This window comes from Polypterus senegalus, chromosome 8, assembly GCF_016835505.1.
Source record: "Polypterus senegalus isolate Bchr_013 chromosome 8, ASM1683550v1, whole genome shotgun sequence".
Lineage (NCBI taxonomy): Eukaryota > Metazoa > Chordata > Cladistia > Polypteriformes > Polypteridae > Polypterus > Polypterus senegalus.
In genome coordinates this window covers 173987638-174004793 of record NC_053161.1, presented here as the reverse complement: position 1 = coordinate 174004793, position 17156 = coordinate 173987638, and the positions used below count along the sequence as shown (strand labels likewise).

The 17156-nt window shown below is 39.1% G+C and overlaps 1 protein-coding gene across 1 annotated transcript; it reads left to right on the top strand.

The window, feature by feature from the left end:
* The first annotated feature begins 28 nt into the window (after window positions 1-28).
* LOC120533440 (zinc finger protein 239-like) lies at window positions 29-12820 on the top strand. The gene is made up of 3 exons (XM_039760337.1): window positions 29-129; window positions 6924-7334; window positions 11096-12820. Exons 2-3 carry the CDS (start codon window positions 6941-6943, stop codon window positions 11875-11877), a joined length of 1176 nt encoding a protein of 391 aa, XP_039616271.1. The 5' UTR covers window positions 29-129; window positions 6924-6940; the 3' UTR covers window positions 11878-12820.
* Window positions 12821-17156: the final 4336 nt, after the last annotated feature.

Below are 17156 nucleotides of genomic sequence, written 5' to 3'. Positions count from 1 at the left end.
AAGTACGTCATCAAGGGCGACGAAAACAGTAGTGTCCCAAAACTTGAGCAGTCAGCTGGAGGCAGAAAAGAAGACCCTGTGCTCGTGTGGTTGAGTGACTCGGCTTTGTCACAATACTTGGAAAGAAAAGTAAGCGCTAAGCGGTCGGGTCCGTCACTTTAAGGAATGTGGGATTTTTCATTCTGCTTCACTGAATTTCTGTTTGTCATTTCTTTACCGCTTTCTGCGGCTCACTGCACTTTCTCGATTCCCGTTTCTGCTTTAGAGCTCCCACGAACACCGCCACTTATTCCTATTCATTCTGTGCCGTCTGTTTCTTCAGTCCCCTGGGGAATACTTTGAAATCAAAAAGGCGTCGCTTTCATTCATTTATGTATTTGTTTGTTTATTTTAAAGAAAAGCAGCACGGCCACAGTAACACACAACTTAGTCAAAGTGCAGCTGTTATGTTAAAATCCGTTGAAGAAAAAGAAAACCGATCCTCTGAGAAACACATTTTCCCCTCGATTTAAGGTCTACATTTGTTTTTTACGTTGACATACGAGAGGTATGTTTTGATTCTTCCATTTAAGCAAGATGGATATGTGTGCAGGCCATAAGATGCTTTTGAAGTTTACTTTTTTAATAAATGCTTTGCTAAATGAAGAATATATAACGTAAACATTGATAATCTGATATTTATATACAAAGTAAGGAAAAAAGCACTGGATGCTAATATTTTTTAGATTATGCGTAAACCTATTGGGATTAAAAAGCCTTTCAGTAGTAAATTTGCTTAATAGTTTGTTTTGGCGGCATCACAGACTTGTTAGTGTAGCTATGTTATTTAAAATCCCAGTTCTATGTATCTATCTCCTTATTTCTTTCCACCCTCTCTGGTGTGCTCTGTAAAAATAACCAACAGTTTTATCATCAAAAATCCGTATTATTTGTTTGTCATTTTAATGTTTGTTTTTGCTAACTATATTTTCATATTGTATTATTGTTATTGTCTGCATGCATTGTTAGGGAGCAGGTGGAGATATGCTTTAGAGAGGAGAGGAATGAAGGTCAGTAGGACCACCAAGACAGAATACATGTGTGTAAATGAGAGGGAGGTCAAAGGAATGGTGAGGATTCGTGGAGTATAACTGGAGAAGGCAAATGAGTTTAAATACTTGGGATCAGCAATACAGAGTAACAGGGAGTGTGGAAGAGAGGTGAAAAAGAGTGCACAGGTAGGGTGGAATGGGTGGAGAAGAGTGTCAGGAGTGATTTGTGACATACGGGTATCAGCAAGAGTGAAAGGGAAGGTCTACAGGACGGTAGTGAGACCAGATATGTTATATGGGTTTGAGACGGTGGCACTGACCAGAAAGCAGGAGACAGAGCTGGAGGTAGCAGAGTTAAAGATGCTAAGATTTGCATTGGGTGTGACAAGGATGGATAGGATTAGAAATGACTACATTAGAAGGTTAGCTCAGGTTAGGAGACAAAGTCAGAGAGGCAAGATTGTGTTGGTTTTGACATGTGCAGTGGAGAGATGCTGGGTGTACTGGGAAAAGGATATTTAAGATTGAGCTGTCAGGTAAGAGGAAAAGACAAAGGCCAAAGAGAAGGTTTATGGATTTGGTGAGAGAGGACATGCAGGTGATAGGGGTAACAGAACAAGATACAGAGGACAGAAAGATATGGAAGAAGATGATCTGCTGTGGAAACCTCTAATTGGAGCAGCCGAAAGAAGAAGAAGATTATTCTTATTGTAACAATGTTGTAGTGGTAATCAAATTAAATAAACCTAATACTAATAATAATTTAGTTGAGTTTTTTTTTTTTTTCTGTCGGCAAAAATTCTGCATTTAAAAACTTATTACTACACCACAAAACAAAAATGTATCTGTCAAAAAACCTTAAAAAAGGCTTTGCTTTTACCATCGTTTTTACACTACCTTGAATATATTCCATGATTATATTTTGATGAATATAAGCTGTCTACCAGTAACGGCGCACTGCACAATAACGTGCAGGGAATACACTTGACTTCAGCATTCCTAGTTTTCATCCTCTTTCTTTCTCTGTACGTTTAGCATTCGTTTGTGCAGAGGTTGATGCGCTTGCTGTTTCCTGAGCAGCTCTTCTTTTCTCCACCCTAGCGGCCTGGTTCTTCTCTTCTTCTGTCGGCATCTTTTCACATTAAAACTGAATAGGTCAGTATTTGTGTTGCAATTACTTAGTACGTTTTTCTTAATTTTTCTCTTAATCTGGCACTTAAGTCATTCTTGAGGCAGATTCAACACTTAAGATATGAAGAGGTAGGGGAAGTGACTGTGAAGGTGGTAGGAATGACAACCGCACCTGTACGCATACGCTGCATGGCCACCCTGCTACCGAGAGTTGATTCTACAATAAAATAAAATAAAAATTAAAAGAGGAAGAACCTTGGAGGTCAATCATCACCCCAAAAGCAGACAGTAGAGGTCACGTAGTATATATGTATCAAATTCCAGGTCAAACTGTTTGCAAGCTACATGTGATTTAAATTCCTGGACAGACAAACGGACAGGCACGGTAACATATTATATATGAAGATTATATTATGTATAAAATAAGTAAGCAATTTTATTTTTTATCTACCATAAACATTCTATATTTATTTTGTGGATTCAGAGGCTCTCTTTGTGATTATTTTTTTTTTTTATTTATTCATTAATAAAGGAAATGTCATCTGTTTTCACAGCATCATCGCTAATGTGTTGGTGTTACAGCTTTTTTGTAAAAAAAATGTAATAGGCAGTTTTTTGTTTTTTTTTAATACGTTCTTAATCAAAAAATTAATTTGTTATCAAATCGAAGGTAAAGTATAGACCAAATATTTTTGGTTCATTTTGTCTTTTGCCATATCGATAGATAAATCTCAAGGAGAATCATTGCAAATTGCTTGAATCAATGTGGACAACTTTATGTGGCACAATCAAGAGTGGGAAGTCCTAAGAACCTTTTCTATATTGGCTAAAGATGGAAAAACTAAAAACACTGAATAGAACAAGACACTTCAGTAAGCACTACATGCACATTAGTTGTTTGTTATTTTTATTTTTAAAGTTGTATTTTTTTAATAATTTTTCTCAAACAATTAAAAAAAAAAAAAAACAACTTTATTTTCCCCCCTAGCAACGCTGGGTACTTCAGTCAGTTGATTTTATCGTGTTCATCTCAGGTAAAGGAGGCTTACTCACAACGTAATGGCAGCAACTTTGAGGTGGATCTCCCTAACATTTCTCTTCTTTGAATCTAAGAAAACAACACTCCAAAAAGAGCTGACAAATGTACAATTAAAAATAAGAGTTCAGTAGATTCTGCAGCCCTAGAAGCATCACGCATATCAAAGAACTGAAACGGTGTTTTATTAACTGGATGGTCTCTGTGCAGTGTTTTAAACAGCCAATCTCTCATTTTGTTATTGATTAAATATAAAGAAAAGGTTCAGATTGGCAGCATTTCCTTTCTTGAGGTGACCAATTTATTAATTTTTATGAATTATTAAGCTCTGTATAAAATTATTACCTGTCTGTTATGTTCACTCCATTTATATGGCATAATTTATTTAAAAAAATGGAGTTGAGTGGTGTGATTGCCTTTAATTAAAGACAAAAAAAAAAAATTGCATACAATTTTATATTCTCTTATTGAAAAGAAATCTCCAAATTTTAAACAAAAGTCTGAATAGACAATCCTAAGATGATTTTCATCAATCAATTAGTGAACTGATAAGAATGTTATTAAACCATTTGCTTAAGAATAGCAGTCTCATGGCAGATGTGTTCAGTTTCTCAGAGACAAAAGTCATGTGAAGAACAATTACAGTGGTGTGAAAAACTATTTGCCCCCTTCCTGATTTCTTATTCTTTTGCATGTTTTGTCACACAAAATGTTTCTGATCATCAAACACATTTAACCATTAGTCAAATATAACACAAGTAAACACAAAATGCAGTTTTTAAATGATGGTTTTTATTATTTAGGGAGAAAAAAAAATCCAAACCTACATGGCCCTGTGTGAAAAAGTAATTGCCCCCTGAACCTAATAACTGGTTGGGCCACCCTTAGCAGCAATAACTGCAATCAAGCGTTTGCGATAACTTGCAATGAGTCTTTTACAGCGCTCTGGAGGAATTTTGGCCCACTCATCTTTGCAGAATTGTTGTAATTCAGCTTTATTTGAGGGTTTTCTAGCATGAGCCGCCTTTTTAAGGTCATGCCATAGCATCTCAATTGGATTCAGGTCAGGAGTTTGACTAGGCCACTCCAAAGTCTTCATTTTGTTTTTCTTCAGCCATTCAGAGGTGGATTTGCTGGTGTGTTTTGGGTCATTGTCCTGTTGCAGCACCCAAGATCGCTTCAGCTTGAGTTGACGAACAGATGGCCGGACATTCTCCATCAGGATTTTTTGGTAGACAGTAGAATTCATGGTTCCATCTATCACAGCAAGCCTTCCAGGTCCTGAAGCAGCAAAACAACCCCAGACCATCACACTACCACCACCATATTTTACTGTTGGTATGATGTTCTTTTTCTGAAATGCTGTGTTCCTTTTCGCCAGATGTAACGGGACATTTCCTTCCAAAAGTTCAACTTTTGTCTCATCAGTCCACAAGGTATTTTCCCAAAAGTCTTGGCAATCATTGAGATGTTTCTTAGCAAAATTGAGATGAGCCCTAATGTTCTTTTGCTTAACAGTGGTTTGCGTCTTGGAAATCTGCCATGCAGGCCGTTTTGCCCAGTCTCTTTCTTATGGTGGAGTCGTGAACACTGACCTTAATTGAGGCAAGTGAGGCCTGCAGTTCTTTAGACCTTGTCCTGGGGTCTTTTGTGACCTCTCGGATGAGTCGTCTCTGCGCTCTTGGGGTAATTTTGGTCGGCCGGCCACTCCTGGGAAGGTTCACCACTGTTCCATGTTTTTGCCATTTGTGGATAACGGCTCTCACTGTGGTTCGCTGGAGTCCCAAAGCTTTAGAAATGGCTTTATAACCTTTACCAGACTGATAGATCTCAATGACTTCTGTTCTCATTTGTTCCTGAATTTCTTTGGATCTTGGCATGATGTCTAGCTTTTGAGGTGCTTTTGGTCTACTTCTCTGTGTCAGGCAGCTCCTATTTAAGTGATTTCTTGATTGAAACAGGTGTGGCAGTAATCAGGCCTGGGGGTGGCTACGGAAATTGAACTCAGGTGTGATACACCACATTTAGGTTATTTTTGAACAAGGGGGCAATTACTTTTTCACACAGGGCCATGTAGGTTTGGATTTTTTCTCCTAAATAATAAAAACCATCATTTAAAAACTGCATTTTGTGTTTACTTGTGTTATATTTGACTAATGGTTAAATGTGTTTGATGATCAGAAACATTTTGTGTGACAAACATGCAAAAGAATAAGAAATCAGGAAGGGGGCAAATAGTTTTTCACACCACTGTATGTTTATTTATTAAAAGCCAACTCATCCATACTTGTTAATGAATAGCAGTCAATTTTATCGGTACCTTACTATTTTTTGCCGGGTCATAACAGCAGAAACTCTGACCTGAGAATTTTGCTAACAATGAAATTGGGTATTTTAGTTTGATTTGCTAAAAGGATTTTTTTAAGAAACCTTTTTTGGTACGGCTAATTTGAATAGTTATGTTGAGTGTGGAGACCTCCGACAGAGAGCTTCATTTCTCTGGTATTCTATTTTTAATCACCACCTCTTCAATTTTGTGGATTGTTTTTCTGCATAAAATTAAGAAGCTTGATCATATTTTCATATCCCTTTTGCCTCAACCCTGCCACAGTTACTGACATTTTTGAACACAGTTACCTAGCTTTCTGCCTACTGCAGGCAACCAGAAAATAATCACACTTGTAATCACTTGTATTGTTATTATTGCATGTGATAAAGAGAAAACTAAACAAATCTGGAAAATTTGTTATTGCCCTTTATACTTCATTTAAATAGACGACTAATATAAACTTATTTGAAATTGGATCACAGTATTTTTCCATACAGTTTGGTATATGAGGTTTAGAGCCAGCATCAGTCTGACATGGGGAAGGAGAACACGTAAGATGGCACTTTGTGGATGAAGCAAGTCAGGAACTTGAAAGCTGCTTGCTTACAAACACGGCAGACCTGACAATGTATACAAATGCTAAACAGTCGGCTTACTTTGCTTGTGCCACGTGAAAATACTGACACACACTGAAGAGTTTACCATGTTGAAGCTGGAAGAACAGATATAATGTGGGACGTTGTAATGAATGAGGTGCCATTTAGTTGGGGTAGACATGTTTTGTGTACAGCCGTACTGAAATGCTGATGCATGTACTAAATCACACAGGCTCATGGGATATTCATAGGATTTTTTCCTACATGTTGCCTCCTAGCATACTGACAGCTGTACCTTCATATTATGCCACCTAATGTCAGTAATGCCATCTGTGTTAAGGTCCGTTTGATTTTCACACTGTAAGTATGTCTTAGTAGGTCACATGTCACTGCTTTGTTCCGTTTATGTCTTAATAAAAATTCAGTGAGCACAAGTTAAACTAATACATGAAGCAAATCCAGAGGCCTGCCATTCAACACTTTTACTGTTAAACACAATTTGTGTAAGCAAAGTAGTGAATACCAGTGGGTGCAGAACTGCTTGGGGTGGGTTTCCTCAAACATTTTGGATCTTTACCCCACACATCCTAATTTGATCTAATTAATGAGTAATGATGATCGAACTAATGAGTTACTCACCATGACCCTCAATAGCAAATGTGACTGGGAAGAAGAGATGATGTGGTGAATAATGAGTTACAGTCAATTTGCAGTAATATGATTTTTCTAAACTGCCTGACAAGACATAAACATTAACTAATTAATATAGTATTATAGTTTTTATTTATTTATTTTTTTAGATCTGATCGGTGTATTTATGACAGAATTAAATCCCGTTCCCGAGGAGGCATCTACCATTTACTGTAACACCAAGATGGATGTGAAAAAGGAGACATGTGAGGCTGAAATAAACACCATGGAGATAACTAGTGTGAATATTAATGAGGAGGATTTGAAAGTGGAATCTGTTCACCCTAAACAGGAAAGTCTCCAGATTAAAGATGAGGCTTATGAACTGGTAACTGTGGGCATTAAAGAAGAGGCTGAGGAGACGTCCGTCGGCATTGACACGCACAAATATAAAATCATGGAACACGACGACGTCAAGTTGAGGTCTAAATCATTACAGTCTGACACGGAGACAACTGAGGATATTTTGCCTGTTGGAACTCCTGATGATCAACCACCACCGACACATCAGTCTGGAGAAAGTAAGTGTGGAATTAAATAAGCATTAGTTGTATTGTTGGGATTATGGACCCAAAAGGGAGGTCTTGTTCACTTTATGTGAATAGATAGTTCGAAATTATTTCTTCACACTCCTAGTATATTTGCCACATGAAGTTGTGTTCTAAAGTGAATTTTTTTTTAATGTTTTTAAAAAATACCGAACCTGCTGATGCACTTTATAATGGAGGTTAAAGGCACTGGAGTCAAAATGTGAAAAACAAAGACCTTAAACTTACCAAAATATATCCCTTTTTGAGACTTCACGCCAAACATTTTAAACACCTTAAGCACCTACATAAATAAAATATATTATTATTATTATTATTATTATTATTATTAATATTGTGAGAGTTATCCCTTTGAAATGAAATTTGCTGTGTGCTTGGCCTTCCCCCTCATCTTCCTACATGGAACCCTTCCGCCTCGGGGACGTGGTATGTTTTAGTCCAGCGTGTACTTTGTCAGCAAGTACTGTTATTGAATTTTAATGTCCAGATAAGAGTGGCTGACTCTGTTCAGTAGCCAACTGGAAAATAATCACATGAAACAATCAGATAGGCCCAGCACTGATGGAGAGAAAGATATCCATCGCTTCTAATGTCATCTTAGGATCAGTGAAGAGAAGGTGTGAGCCTGCGTGTGTTAGATAAACTCTGCCTGGAAATATCCAGGTTGTGTCATTCAAGTCCGCCCTGATAAAAAAAGTTGCAAGATTTAGAAGATTTGCTCTTCTTGCCCATCAGGGCATTACATTAAATTAAATCTGAAAACTACTTTAACTGCATGTATTGAAACGTGAAGTGTAATATTTTGTACTTGCATTGTGGAAATTTCAGCCCAGCTACAGACAGACACAGACTCACAATGTCCCAAAACACACACATTTATTTACAGTTTTTCCTTTATAGCACAAATTACCAACAGTGCTCCAATCACTACCATAATCTCACAGTCCTTTCCTCTCCTCCTCTTGTTCTTCTGCCGCCCCCACTCCTTCTCGCAAGGTCTGTCCTCTGCCTCCCGACTCAGACTCCTCGAATGGAATGAGGTGGCCCCTTTTATGTTGCACTTGGATTCTCTTCTGGCAGCACTTCCTGGTTTGGTGGAAGTGCTTTAGTCCAGGGCTCCAGGATTGTCCAGGCTCCCCCTGGCAGTGGCCATGGGCCCTCACAGGGTTGGGTTACCATGCTCCAAGCCTGTGACCCCGATGTAATGTAGGGGGGCTGCTGTCTTGCATCCACGGGGTAGATATTGCCTCTCTCCCACCTCGTCCATTCTCCAGGCATCCTGGCTGGGCAAGGGTCCCAGCCAACCGCCACACCATAAAATTTTTGTGCTTGATCATTATCGAAGATGACTGGTCAGGATCAACCATTAAGGTGGTGTTGTGCCTGGTATTGTGGGTTTTCTTTACTAGGCTAAGAGTTGCTGAATCAGGAGTACTACTCAAGAGAGGCTATCATTATGAACAAATAAGGAGATTAATTCTTTAGCTTATTTATAATGGTACAGGAACACAAAAAAAATATATATGGTAGAGACTGTGGAGCAAGAGGTGAGCAACAGAGAGCAGCTAGTGTGCTATCATTCTCCATAAGCATCACATTGACTCCCATATGTCACAAAGCTGACCAGTCTTGGCTTCACTTGCTACCCTCTTTTCTGAATACACTCAAATAACTGCACTGATCCTGGGTTTTCTCATCTTTTAATTTATCTCCCAGACCCCCTGCAGCTCCTGTAGGCCTGTACATGAATAAATCACTTTGCTTATCCATCTGCTTTTCTTTGATTTGAACAGGTGATTTTTATATACATTTTGGAGTCAAGTGACTTTTGTCCAAGTGTGGGAAATCCTAATTATTAAAAGAGCATTTCACACGCTTGTTGCAGAAACTCTCTTCAATATTATATTAACTAAACATTATCACTCTTTTCCTCCAATAATTGAATAACACAAGAACAACATATACAGTCACATCCATACATATTTGGAGAGTGCACAGTTTTTTCATTATTTTGTCTTTGTTTGCCACCACAATGGATTTGAAATAAAGCAATCATTGCGTAATTTATGTGTAAGGGGTTTACCAAAGATATTGTATGAGCTGATTAAGAATGACAGCCATTTTTATACATAGTCCACTATTTTTTCAAGGGCTGAAAAGTATTTGGACACACTAACATAATCATAAATATGATCATTTTCAATATTTGGTTTAAATCCTTTCCAGTCATGGCCATCTCCAAGTGCTTGGTGTCCACACTACTGAAGCTTTGCCAGGCCTTTACTGCCACTCTCTTCAGTTGCTGCTTGTTCGTTGGACTTTCTGCCTTCAGTTTTGTCTTCAGCAAGTGAACTGCATGTCCACTTGGGTTGAGGTCAGTTGATTGACTTGACCGTTGAAGAATATTCCACTACTTTGCCTTGAAAAGCACTTGGTTTACTTTCACAGTATGTTTTGGCTCAATGTCCATCTGTACCGTGAAATGTTGTCCTATGAGTTTTGCAGCATTTGTCTGAATCTGAGCAGATGGTAGGGCCCTGTACCCTTCAGAATTCATCCTGGTACTTCTGTCAGCAGTCATATCATCAATAAACACCAGTGACCGACTTCCATTGGCAGTCATGTTCGATCATGCCATGACATGGCCTCCACATGTTTCACAAATGATGTGGTATTCATGGGCTCAATAGCCATCCTCCTCCTCTCCATACTCTTCTCTGTCAGTCATTCTGGTACATATTGATCTTAGCTTAATTTGTCCAAAGAAAACTTTTACAGAACTGGACTTTTTTTTAAATGTTTTCTGGCAGAGTCTACTCTGTCCTTCATATGCTTGAGGTTACCAGTGGTTTGCACTTTATGGTAAACCCTCTGTCTTTAGTTTCATTAAGTCTTCTCTTGATTGTAGACTTTGGCAATGATAGGTCTACCTCCCAGAGAGTGTTCTTGGTTTGGCTAATTGTCGTGAGGGAGTTCTTCTTCATCAAGGAAACAATTCTGCAATCATCCATCACAATCGTATTCTGTGGTTGTCCAAGCCTTCTGGTGTTTCTGAGCTCACCAGTGTGTTACTTTTCTTTAAGGATGTACTAAATGGTTGGTTTGACCACTCCTGGAGTCTCTGCAGTGACTCTTGTTTTGTTTGGTTTTCTCAGCCTAATGATGACCTGTTTTTACTTGCATGAACAGCTCTTTGGACCTAGTATTGAGAGTTTGCAGTGACAGCTTCCAAATGCAAATTCTACACTTGTAATTAACTCCAGACCTTCTATGTGCTTAATGGTTAATGAAATCACGAGGGACCTGCTCCCACCTGTCCATGGAACATCTTGTCAGTCAAACGTCCAAATACTTTTGAGCTCCTAAAAACGGGGGGGACCATTTTTAAAAATGGCTGTCATTTCTAAACACCTCATACTGTATATTTTTGGTAAACACCTTAAATTAAAACTGAAAGAATACATTTCAATCTCATAATGATTTCTTTATTTCAAATCCACTGTGGTGGCATACAGAGTAAAAATTGTGTCACTGTCCAAATACTTATGGACCCGACTGTAACTCAGTGTTTTAAGTGTATGATATGAAAAAAACTGTGATGCAGTTCTGTAATTTCATATTCTTATAAAAGTGTGTACATCATTTCAATCAGCATTAATGTTTTGATTCAATGTAAAAAAATAGGAAAGTGAATTTAAGCTTTTTGTTTTGTTTTCCTTTTAAACTTCATACAGGAGACAAACCTCACTGCTGTTTTGAATGTGGCAAACAATTCTGTCACAAGAGCTCTCTTCAGAGCCACAAAAGAATTCACACTGGAGAGAAGCCATATTGCTGTTTGGAATGTGGCAAACAATTCCGTGAGAGTAGTCAACTGCAGCGCCACAAAAGAATTCACACTGGAGAGAAACCATATTGTTATTCAGAATGTGGCAAACAATTCTCGTGTTCCACCACTCTTCAAAGTCACGAAGGAATTCATACTGGAAAGAAGCCATATTGCTGTTTGGAATGTGGCAAACAATTCTGTAACAGGGGTACTCTGCAGAGCCACAAAATAATTCACATTGGAGAGAAGCCATATTGCTGTTTAGCATGTGGCCAGCAATTCTATGACAAGAGCTCTCTTCGGATCCACAAAAGAATTCATGCTGGAGAGAAGCCGTATTGCTGTTCTGAATGTGGCAAACGATTCTCACGTATCGCCAGTCTTGAGACCCACACTAGAATTCACACTGGAGAGAAACCATTTTGCTGTTTGGAATGTGGCAAACAATTCCGTAGCAAGAGTAACCTTCAGAGCCACACTAGAGTTCACACTGGAGAGAAATTGGAGAGAAAGAAGAGGTATTGCTGTTCAACGTGTGGCAAACAGTTTCGTGACAGAAGTGATCTTCAAAGCCACACTAGAATTCACACAGGAGAAAAGCCATTTTCATGCTGGGAATGTGGCAAAAGATTCTGCGACAGGAGGACTCTTCAGAAACACTCCAGAATTCACATTGAAGACAATTGAGAAAGGGAGGGAGAGAGAAAAGCCATATTGCTGAAGAGAATATCGCAAACAATTCCCTTACAAGAGTTGTCTTCCAAAACGCAATGGAGTGAATTTGGAAAGAGAGAAGCCATAGCACTGTCCATTACAGGAGTCTTCGGAGACGCAGTGTAATTCATACGGGAGAGAGGGATCTGCAGATACACACATGATATCACACAGAGTTGAATCATATTGCTCTTTGGAATGTGGAAAACAATTCTATGAGTTATCTTCAAAGGCACACTAGAATCTACACTAAAAAGAAGCCCTGAGGACCGAGTCAAAAGTCATCCACCTAACTACTCAAAGCTTGTTGACTGCATTTATGTTGTGGGCTTTATTGTTTAAAGTCCAAACTAAATCTTATTAAGGCAAACTACTTTTAGGGAACGTAAAACTAGCAGCAGTAGTGCAACATCTTCTGATGAACCTTTGTGGTTACCGACTAGATGGGCAGTGTTGCTGGTTCCACCACTATAGACCAGAGACTCATTAAAGCCTAGATCGAAGGATTGAGATTGCAAGTCGTTAACCAAATGTGCAACAGATGACAATGCAGTGTTGTATGTTAACATATTGTGGCCTGCAGGGGGAGCTCCTGTTGTCCAAACCTGACACAGACAGATGCACACACATTTTAAATATTTTGTTTTTCTTTTTCCTCATGGGAAATGCCTTCCCCCATTTCCCAACTGTATAGTACAGTTTAAGCACTAGAACACGGCACAAAACACTTTATTTCTGCCTTTGTTATTGTATGCAGCAACAGTTCTTTAAATAACTTGACATATTGGTATCTCATGAATCTGTTACCATTTATTAATGGTTATGTACTGTGTGGAGCCTGTTAATGAAAAACTTGTAATCCCGGCCCACCTTAAATCCCTTTGGACCTCTCCATCAGCGTCTTTTGTTTTGTAAATGTGTCGATCAGCACAAGCAGCAGGCAGCCTGCTCTCCCATCCCCTGCCTTGACAGAGCTCAACTCTCCCAGCTCAAGCCAAGGCTCCTTATATGCATGTGAGGTGCCTGGAGTTCTAGAGGGTAAATAATACAGTATATCGTTATTTGGAATACATGCATTTCATGTGTGTTCCAAGTCTACAAAGATCTGGGTAAGTATAGGATGGAAGGAAATGCAAGAAATGCTGAACACATACCTAAAGCAGAAACTTTTTCCATGTTATACTAATATTGATGTGAAGTGTATATTGTGTGAAGACTTTAGTCCAAATATCAAATAAACACATGCACTTTTATTCAAAATAATATAACCAAAGAAAAAAACAACATTCAATTTATGTTGCTGCCAATGATTTAGAAACCCAAGCTCATGTGTCAATTGTCAGAAAGTTAATACGTATTCCTGGGTGGTGCAAAGGTAAGAGCTGCTGTCTTATAACCGAAAGGTTGCTGGTTTGATCCCGGCATTTCACGTTTTGAGTAGTGCACTGCTATTATTATTATTATTTATTATTACTATAATAAAAACATACAGTGGGTATAGAAAAGAACCCCCCCCTTCAAAATGTTCCCTTTTTTTTTTTTTTTTTTGCTTTACAGCCTTAAATGAAAATACACAAACCAATATTTCTCCCCAGCTTTACTTACTCAATGCAACCTCTAACATCCAGATGAAAAATATCACAGCTACAGTTCAGAAGAATTTTCAAAAATCAAAAACAAGAAATCCTGAGATGAATAAAGGACAATCCCCCAAAACTCAATCAGGTGTAAGTGCCCACCATTTCCATTGCGGTTACTGGCTTCCTTCCACCGGTGATCAGTTGTAATGAGTGTGATTAGTGAAGCTGTTCCTGGAGCATTCATTCTCTTGCTTGGTAGAGCAACTGACAGCAAACCACTGACTATGGGTGGCAAGCCACTTTCAAAAGATCTCAGGGATAGAGTTGTGGATGGACATAAGGCAGGAGATGGAGACAAAACAATCTCAAAGGCTTTATAAATCCCCAGAAGCTCAGTAAAGTCCATAATAAAGAAGTGGCAAGTGTTTGGTTCTACTAGGACCCTCCCTGGATCCTCCAAACTGGATGGAAGAGCAAGGAGGAAACTGGTAAGAGAGGCTACCGAGAGACCAATGGCCACTTTGAAGGAGTTACAGGATTTGATGGCACAGAGTGGTCATTAATGGTGTGTGCTACACAATTGTGTCTTGTTCGGGAGGGTTGCAAGGATAAAGCCAGTTCTCGAGAAAGGCCACATGAAGGCTCATTTGAGCTTTGCCAGAATTCACCTTGAAGATTCTGATGCCAAGTGGGAAAGGGTCTAATGGTCAGATGAGACCAAAATCAAACTATTTGGCCTCAATACCAAACGGTACACCAGTGCAGCTCACCATCCACAACACACCATACCTACAGTAAAGCATGGAGTGGGCAGCATCCTGTTGTGGGGGGCCTGGGGCTCTCGTTAGGGTAGAAGGAAAAATTGATTTTGCAAAATACCATCAAATTCTTGAGGAAAACCTGCTACCCTCTGCCAGAAAGTTAAAGATGGGCAGAATGTTCACCTTTTAATAGGACAACGACCCAAACCACACAGCAAAATGGAGCACACAGTGGCTGAAGGAGAAAAAAGTGAATGTTCTGGTGTGGCCAGTCACGGCTCAGAGCAAAATCACACTGAAAATCTGTGGAAAGATCTGAAGATAGCAGAACACCAATGTGACCGAACTTGAACAGTTCAACTGTAAAGAAGAGTGGGGGGCAAATACTGAGTGGGCTCAATCTAGATGTGCAAAACTGATAGAGAAGAATCAACAGACTCAAGGCTGTCATTAAAGCACAAGGGGGTTCAACAAAATGACATTGACATTGGGGGGGGGGGGATCCTTTATTCATCTCAGTAGGTCTTGTTTTTGATTTTTTTATAATTCTTCTGAACTGTAGCTGTGATATCTTTCACTCGGATGTTAGAGGTGGCATTGAGTAAGTAAAGCTGGGAAGAAATATTGGTTTGTGTGTTTTCATTTAAGGCTGTAAAGCAAAAAAATGGGAATATTTCGAAGGGGGATTATTTTCTATACCCACTGTACATTTGATTTGAGTCTGTAACACCCGGTGTAAATTTTGGCTACTTGTAGAAGTTAGTGTTTTTTTTTTATTTTTTATTTTTATTCTCCTAGTCACATTCATGTGTTACAACAAACTTGCCTCTCTCTCTCTGAGTTGACAGCGTTGATCTTCATTCTTTTCACAAGAGCAGCAATGACCACAGTTGGTACTGTGTTTGATACCTGCTAAGAACTATTTGTTGTACTAGTAATCAAAAATACGATGTCCCCTGACCGCTATCAGACTGGACATAAGATAGACACACAAACGCTGCTGAATCACGTCTGTATCTTGTTGTCACTTGACTTTTTTGTTATTCAGTTTCATTGTTGAATAAAAGCGCACTTGTTTCATTATACCTTTGTGAAAGTGTTTATTTTATATTCCTGTAACCACTTGAATTAGATCAAATCTGTCTCTGCCTCTCTCGCGCGTGCACACACACATTCATACATGAAAACGTCTCTATGTGAAAACACTATGACATTTCAACATGAGTTGTCATTTGGATATGCATGGCACTGCCAGATCTAAACACTAGCGTGGTGAAATGCTCACATACTGAAGTGACTTTAGCTGCAGGTGGAAGTCCCACTTTATGGTGCCAAGCAGAGTTGTGTTGTGGTGCAGCAGTCTATTAGCCAGCAAAAGTGCTGTAAAGAAGCTGTCTGTTGTTACAGTTCTGCCTTTAGCTGTCACGAGACATCATATGTTTGATTGCCGGTATCTATGTACCCTACCGTTAATGTATGTTTTTATTATATTATAGTAAATATAATAATGGCAGCTCACTACTCAAAACATGAAGTGCCAGGGATTAACCGGCAACCTTTTGGTTATAAGACAGCAGCTCTTACCTCTGCACCATCCAGGAATATCTATTATTTTTCTGTCAATTGACATTTGAGCTTGGGCTTTTAACTTGTAGACTGCAACACATAAATTAAGTGATTTTTTTTTTTTTCATTTTATTCTTTTTTACGTTAGTTACACTGTGTGCACAATTATTAAGCAAGTGAGTATTTTGACCATATCATCATTTTTAATGCGTATATTCCAACTCCAAGCTGTATTAACTTGAATGCTTATTGGATTTAAGCACGCCGGGTGATGTGTATTTGTGTAATGAGGGAGGGTGTGGCCTAAGGAGATCAACACCCTATATCAAGGTGTGCAGAATTATTAGGCAGCTAGTTTTCCTCGGGCAAAATGGGCCAAAAAAGAGATTTAACTGACTCTGAAAAGTCAAAAATTGTAAAAAGTCTTTCAGAGGGATGCAGCACTTTTGGAATTGCTAAGATATTGGTGTGTGATCACAGAACCATCAAACATTTTGTTGCAAATAGTCAACAGGGTCGCAAGAAACTTGTTGAGAACAAAAGACGCAAATTATCTGCCAAAGAATTGAGAAGAATCAAACGTGAAGCTACCAGGAACCCATTATCCTCCAGTACTTTCATATTCCAGAGCTGCAACCTACCTGGAGTGCCCAGAAGTACAAGGTGTTCAGTGCTCAAAGACATGGCCAAGGTAAGGAGGGCTGAAACCCAACCACCACTGAACAAGAAACATAAGTTGAAATGTCAAAACTGGGCCAAGAAATATCTGAAGACAGATTTTTTTCAAAGGTTTTATGGACCGATGAGATGAGAGTGACTCTTGATGGACCAGATGGATGGACCTGTGGATCAGTAATGGGCACAGAGCTCCACTCCAACGTGGAGGTGGGGTACTGGTATGAGCTGGTATTTTTAAAGATGAGCTAGTTGGACCTTTTGCATTGAAGATGAACTCAAAATCAACTCCCAAACCTACTGCCAGTTTTTTGAAGACACTTTCTTCAAACAGTGATACAGGAAAAAGACCATGATTTTTATGCAGGCCAATGCTCCATCACTTGCATCGAAGTTCTCCACTGCGTGGCCAGCCAGTAAAGGCCTTAAAGATGAAGGAATAATGACATGGCCGCCCTTCCTCATCTGACCTAAACCCTATCGAGAACTTGTGGGCACTTCTTAAACGCTAGATTTATGGGGGAGAAAAACAATACACCTCTCTGAAGAGTGTCTGGGAGGCTGTAGTCACTGCTCCACAAAAAGCTGATCGTCAACAGATCAAGAAACTGACAGACTCCATGAATGGAAAGGCTTATGACTGTTATTGGAAAGAAGGGTGGCTATATTG